A 6370-nucleotide genomic window follows, 5' to 3' on the forward strand; every position below is an offset into this window, starting at 1 on the left:
CATGTTGTTTGTATGCTTGCAATCGTTAAGGACTGGGTAGTTTTTCAGGATAAAAAAAATCTATGGAATCGAGCTAAGCACGGTCTAAAMCCTACAGGAAAACCTTGATCAGTCTGCTTTCCACCAGACGCTGGGAGATTAATTCACTTTTCAGCAGGTCAATAACCTTAAACACAAGGTAAAACCTACACTGGTGTTGCTTACCAAGTTGACAGTGAATGTTCCTGAGTGGCTGAGTTAAAGTTGACTAAAARCTACTTGAAAATCTATGYTAAGACCTGAAAATAGTTGTCTAGCAATGATCAACAACCAATTTGACAGAGCTTGAATTATTTTATTAAATGCGCAAATGGGGCACAATTCAGGTTTGGAAAGCTCTTAGAGACTTACCCAGAAAGACTCACAGCTGTAATCATTGCCAAGTGTTGATCTAAAAAGTATTGACTCAGGGGTGTGAATACTTACACTACCGTTCAAAAGTTTGGGGTCACTTAGAAATGTCCTTGTTTTTTAAAGAATAGAAAAAAAAATTGTCCATTAAAATATCAAATTTATCAGAAATACAGTATAGACTGTGGCAGACCAGGGGGTTTGTTCGAGACTTTTACACAGATCAAACACGGACAGAGTATGATTAGCTCGGTTTCAAGGGTGTTTATATAAATAATAAATCAAAAGAAAAGGATAGGTCTCCCCCATAAGACCCTCTCCGGGATACCATCTTCTGGACTCCGGGTCTTGCTGTAAAAAACTGAACTCCCTCCTTTTAGCTCGGGCACTGTCTCCAACTATACAGAAGTCACCTTTCTTCCCCCAGTCCCTCTCCTTGTGTGCTGCCCTCCTGGCAGCTTTATGGGACTCGTACAGCTGGTGYGCAATCAGCCCTTGATTACACACCAACCACAATCAGCRCCAATTAGTCCTGGCTGGAGAGCCCGTCGAGACCTGGCACGTCCAGCAGAGGGAGCCATCGCCTCGTGATGTAGACTCCATCTGCCACCATGGCCTCGACGAGTCTCCCCCTGGTGGCTGACCTGCTGTACACCACAAGACATTGTTAATGTTTTAAACTGAGCAAGAGGACAAGTACAGTTGAGGACTTGTGAGGCATCTGTTTCTCAAACTAGACACTCTAATGTACTTGTCCTCTTTCTCAATTGTGCACCGGGGCCTCCCACTCCTCTTTCTATTCTAGTTAGAGCCAGTTTGTGCGGTTCTGTGAAGAGATTAGTACACAGTGTTGTACCAGATCTTCAGTTTCTTGGKAATTTCTCGCATGGAATAGCCTTCCTTTCAAAGAAAAAMAATAGACTGACGAGTTTCAGAAGAAAGTTCTTTGTTTCTGACCATTTTGAGCCTGTAATCAAACCCACAAATGCTGATGCTCCAGATACTCAACTAGTCTAAAGACGGACAGTTTTATTGCTTCTTTAATCAGAACAACAGTTTCCAGCTGTGCTAACATAATTGCAAAAGGGTTTTCTAATGATCAATTAGCCTTTTAAAATGATAAACTTGGATTAGCTAACACAATGTGCCATTGGAACACAGGAGTGATGGTTGCTGATAATGGGCCACTGTACGCCWATGTAGATATTCCATTAAAAAACAGCCGTTTCCAGCTACAATAGTTATTTAAAACATTAACAATGTCTACACTGTATTTCTGATCAATTTGATGTTATTTTAATGGACAAAAAATGTGATTTTCTTTAAAAAAAAACAAGGACATTTCTAAGTGACCCCGAACTTTTGAACTGTAGTGTATGTAAATTCCCTAACGGTGGCCATGTCAACTGTCACAGCAAAATAGTAACTTGTCAAACAAGTCTTTCACTGCCTTATATAGGGAATCAATACGAGATTTCCTATTCTACAAACTAAGAGGGCAAATCTCTTTGAGAATAGTTATAGTTATCAAAGAAAATCTGCTTGCATTCAATGTTGTTAATCAGATCTTTAACCACATTGGGAGCTGAGGCGCAGTGAGTTTTCATTATTGTATCATGAGGAGGTGACAGCCTTAATTGTAATTGTCACAGTAGGTGTCCAGCCCCACGCTCTCCTCCCAGTTCTTGGCCACGCTATTCTTCTTGTTCTTCTCCGCCATGATAATGGCAGCTACCACGGTGACCACCACGGTGACCGTCAGAATGAGCACTGTCACAGTCTCTCCGACACACAGCTCATCATCCACTTCTCCCATGGACCTGCCCTTTAGCTCGGTGGGCTGGCTGCACCTCAGCTCCTGGTAGTCATCCAGGAAGACCCTGTGGATGCTGGACAACTTCCTGAACACCCTCTGCAGGTCGCAGTCACAGTGCCAGGGGTTGCCCTCCAACAGGACGTGGAGGCTGGGGGTGTGGATGCTCAACAGGGTCCTGTAGCCCAGGGTGCTTAGGCGGTTGAGGGCCAGGTCCAGCAGAGTTAGGGAAGACATAGGGGCGAAGACTCCTGGCTCAGTGGAGCTGATCAAGTTCCCCCGAAGGCCCAGCACCTCCAGGGAGCGCAGCGTGGAGAAGAGGCCGGAACCCAGGGAGGTTAGATGGTTTCCCTCCAGGTGGAGCTGGCGCAGGCCAGTCAGGTAACCCAGGGCTCTGGGCTTTACTGTGGAGATTAGGTTGCTGCTCAGGTCCAGCTTCTGGAGGCTGTCCAGGCTGTGGAAGGCCCCACTCTCCAGGACGGTGAGATGGTTGTGATCCAGCAGGAGCTCTGTTAGGGATTCAAGGCCCAGGGAGAAGCCAGGCCCCAGGGCAGAAAGGTGGTTACGGCTCAGGTCCAGCCTCCTCAGACCCTGGAGGGAGGAGAAAGCTCCGTCATCTACATGGCTGAGGTTGTTGTCTTTTAAAAGGAGCACCCTCAGGCTCCACAGGGTCCCAAATGAACCTGCTTGGAGCACTGTCAACAGGTTTCTGGACAGGTCCAGGTACTCTGTGTTGTGGGGGACATTCCTAAGAGGAGTGGTAAGATTCCCACCCGAACAGTTGATATATTTTATATCTGTGAGGCAGCTGCACCCGTCATAGCAAGCAGTAATTTTCTTCAATGGAAAAGTGATAACATACATGATGAATATGAACCAATGGGATGGATCCATCCTGTTCCTGAAATAAATAAAAGAACAAATAAAAGAACAAAGGCTCATGCATTTCACAACATATCCTGAAAAATGATATGACGTTGAATTATTTGTTAGTGTTTGTGTGAACACTACTCCCACAAGCTTGAGAAAAGCATCAGATACTTTACCCTGTCTAAAAACAACAACTGTTCAAACACTGTATGCTGAATATACTTTGTGCTGGTTTAGAGTGTTAGCCTGTAATTAACAACAGTTATGTCAAACAGACAAAGCGACAGGAACAGCAAKTTATTTTAGCACACTATTAAGCAAAAAAACAAGACGAAGAACCCACGCCTTACCTGTTGTCTGTGGTAGCCTAATTGTAAAACTCAGCACACCATGTAGCATATGTCTGCGTCGAGCCCAGACTGCCTGCAGATGAACCACACGGACCAGACAGACCAGACAGCTGACCTGATCCATCTGTCAACCTCTGAAAAGAAGGGGTGGTCTGCTCACTACCCCCCTCCCCCTCCACCCTTCAACCCTTCCACTCCCCTCTAGTGCACCTGTTGACAGGTGAGGGCCGCTCTGACAATGGCAGTGTGAATAATTCACACAGTGGCAGGAAGAGAGCCGACTTCCCACCCTGCCTGGTCACAGTCACATACTGTACCAATGGAGATAGAAGTGATGACGGTGGAGTGGTTCTTTATTGCATTGTTAGGAGCTAGTAACTCAAGCATTTCACTGCACCCGCTAGAACATCTGCTAAACTGTGTATGCAACCAATAAACTTTTGATTTGATTTGAAAGAGGAGGAAGACTTGGCACCGCATCAATAAACAACACTTACGATAGTACGATGGGGTTACAGGACATCCGGGTCTACAGTAGACTAGCCAATGACAGACACAGCAGTTGTCTGTTATCTCTGACTGTAACCAGCATCATTAAGTGTTGCACACGTGGTTACTCCAGCTACATTGTTATTCCACTCCTTGAAGACTAGACCTTATTTCACTCCGTATCATTTAGAAGTCACATGCTTACTCTGTAAACCCAGCAGAGAGCAGGACTATGCTACTAGCTGCCTGGATCCTGGAGTCTGCTGCTCCTCTGCTCCATAAAGATGTGTTGTGCTGGATCCCCACAGCTAAACACAGCCCAGCTATCAAGTGGAGGAAACATGATTGGAAAAGAGGTTCATTACTCAACCGCTGTGAGCTGGGGCACAACACCATGGGAGCAGATGAGTGCTGAATATCAAACCACACTCTATCAGGGAGAACATGCAGACCACCCAGGAAATTCCTACCAGTGTGATGAGCAAGGATATTGTGTAATTGCAATTCATTTCACCATGACATGGAACCCATCTATTTTTGTATTTAGACTGAAGGCTGTTGTGCTGGCTTCCTGAGTGGGTCTCAATAAGAGACAAATACAGCAGATGGCAGCATTGCCACGTGGTAGCGCTTGACTTGCAGAGGGCAAAAAGAGGAAGACAATGCTACTATAAATAAGCAATGGAAGACATTATTATGGCAATTCATAGATCTATGCAAATAGCACTTCTGAGTAGAACCAGTATGATACAAAGCACTGCCACAAAATGATTTGTTTGGAGAAAGAGAAGACATGTTTGGTTCAGAACAACCTTTTCTCCAGTAGCTAAGGGAAACCAGTGAGTGCAGAAACAATAGTTACTCCTATACAATGTAAAGCGCTTCTATACCTAGATGCAATAAAAAAGCTATTCATTATTAATTCTCCATTAGCATTATAAAACAATTACTATTCAATGGTTGCATCTTCTATTATGCAAACAAATACAGAAAATGTTTTAATTTAAAGTAACTCAATGTATTACCACTGTCAAGGTTCCCACTGGGCACAGATGTCAATTCAACGTCACTTCCACGTTGGTTTAATGTCATTTCATTTAATTGAAATGACGTGGAAACAATGTTGATTCAACCAGTGTGTGCCCAGTGGGTTGATACTGAAAATAAAAAACACAAGACTGAAATCAACAACCCGTGTTTTCCAGTTCTTGTGTTTTCCAGTTACTGTGTTTTCCAGCTCTTTTGTTTTCAATTTGTAGTGTTTTCCAGTTGTTGTTTTCCAGTTGTTGTTTTCCAGTTGTGTTTCCTTCCAGTTGTTGTTTTCCAGTTGTTGTTTTCCAGTTGTTGTTTTCCAGTTGTGTTTCCTTCCAGTTGTTGTTTTCCAGTTGTTGTTTGTTCTAATTGTTGCGTTTTCCAGTTGTTGTTTTCCAGTTGTGTTTCCTTCCAGTTGTTGTTTTCCAGTTGTTGTTTGTTCTAGGGATTACTAGAGTGTGGTGTGAGCGGATTGCGAGTGCTGAATATCGAGATAGACCAGTGCACGTCTCGTGGATATTATGGTCAGATGTGTTGCGGTGTATATTATTGTGAGTTGGTGTGGTGATGTAGTGCTGAATATCAAGACTCTTTCAGGTATGTTGCAGACCACCCAGGATTCCTACCAGTGTGATGAGCAAGGATATTGTGTAATTGCAATTCATTTCCACCATGACATGGAACCCTATCTATTTTTGTATTTAGACTGAAGGCTGTTGTGCGCTGGCTTCTGAGTGGGTCTCATAAGAGACAAATACAGCAGATGGCAGCATTGCCACGTGGTAGCGCTTGATTGCAGAGGGCAAAAAGAGGAAGACAATGCTACTATAATATAGGCAATGGAAGACATTATTATGGCAATTCATAGATCTATGCAATAGCACTTCTGAGTAGAACCAGTATGATACAAAGCACTGCCAAACAAATGATTTGTTTGGAGAAAGAGAAGACATGTTTGGTTCAGAAACACCTTTTCCAGTAGCTAAGGGAAACCAGTGAGTGCAGAACAATAGTTACTCCTATACAATGTAAAGCGCTTCTATACTAGATGCAATAAAAAAGCTATTCATTATTAATTCTCCATTAGCATTATAAAACAATTACTATTTCAATGGTTGCATTCTTCTATTATGCAAACAAATACAGAAAATGTTTTAATTTAAAGTAACTCAATGTATTACACTGTCAAGGTTCCCACTGGGCACAGATGTCAATTCAACGTCACTTCCACGTTGGTTTAATGTCATTTCATTTAATTGAAATGACGTGGAAACAATGTTGATTCAACCAGTGTGTCGCCAGTGGGTTGATACTGAAAATAATAAAACACAAGACTGTAAATCAACAACCCGTGTTTTCCAGTTTTGTGTTTTCAGTTACTGTGTTTTCCAGCTCTTTTGTTTTCAATTTGTAGTGTTTTGGGCAG

At 43.1% G+C, this 6370-nt stretch overlaps 1 protein-coding gene across 1 annotated transcript; it reads right to left on the bottom strand.

The window, feature by feature from the left end:
* Positions 1–329: 329 nt before the first annotated feature.
* LOC111959846 (carboxypeptidase N subunit 2-like) lies at positions 330–3541 on the bottom strand. The gene is made up of 2 exons (XM_023981659.2): positions 3424–3541; positions 330–3104 (listed from the first exon to the last, which is right to left on the bottom strand). Exon 2 carries the CDS (start codon positions 3095–3097, stop codon positions 2024–2026), a length of 1074 nt encoding a protein of 357 aa, XP_023837427.1. The 5' UTR covers positions 3098–3104; positions 3424–3541; the 3' UTR covers positions 330–2023.
* Positions 3542–6370: the final 2829 nt, after the last annotated feature.

This window comes from Salvelinus sp. IW2-2015, linkage group LG36 (assembly GCF_002910315.2).
Source record: "Salvelinus sp. IW2-2015 linkage group LG36, ASM291031v2, whole genome shotgun sequence".
NCBI classification, from domain to species: Eukaryota; Metazoa; Chordata; class Actinopteri; order Salmoniformes; family Salmonidae; genus Salvelinus; species Salvelinus sp. IW2-2015.

Coding starts and splice junctions, on each gene's coding strand:
- LOC111959846 (XM_023981659.2), bottom strand. CDS start 3,097: ATGGATCCATCCCATTGGTTCATATTCATCATGTATGTTATCACTTTT.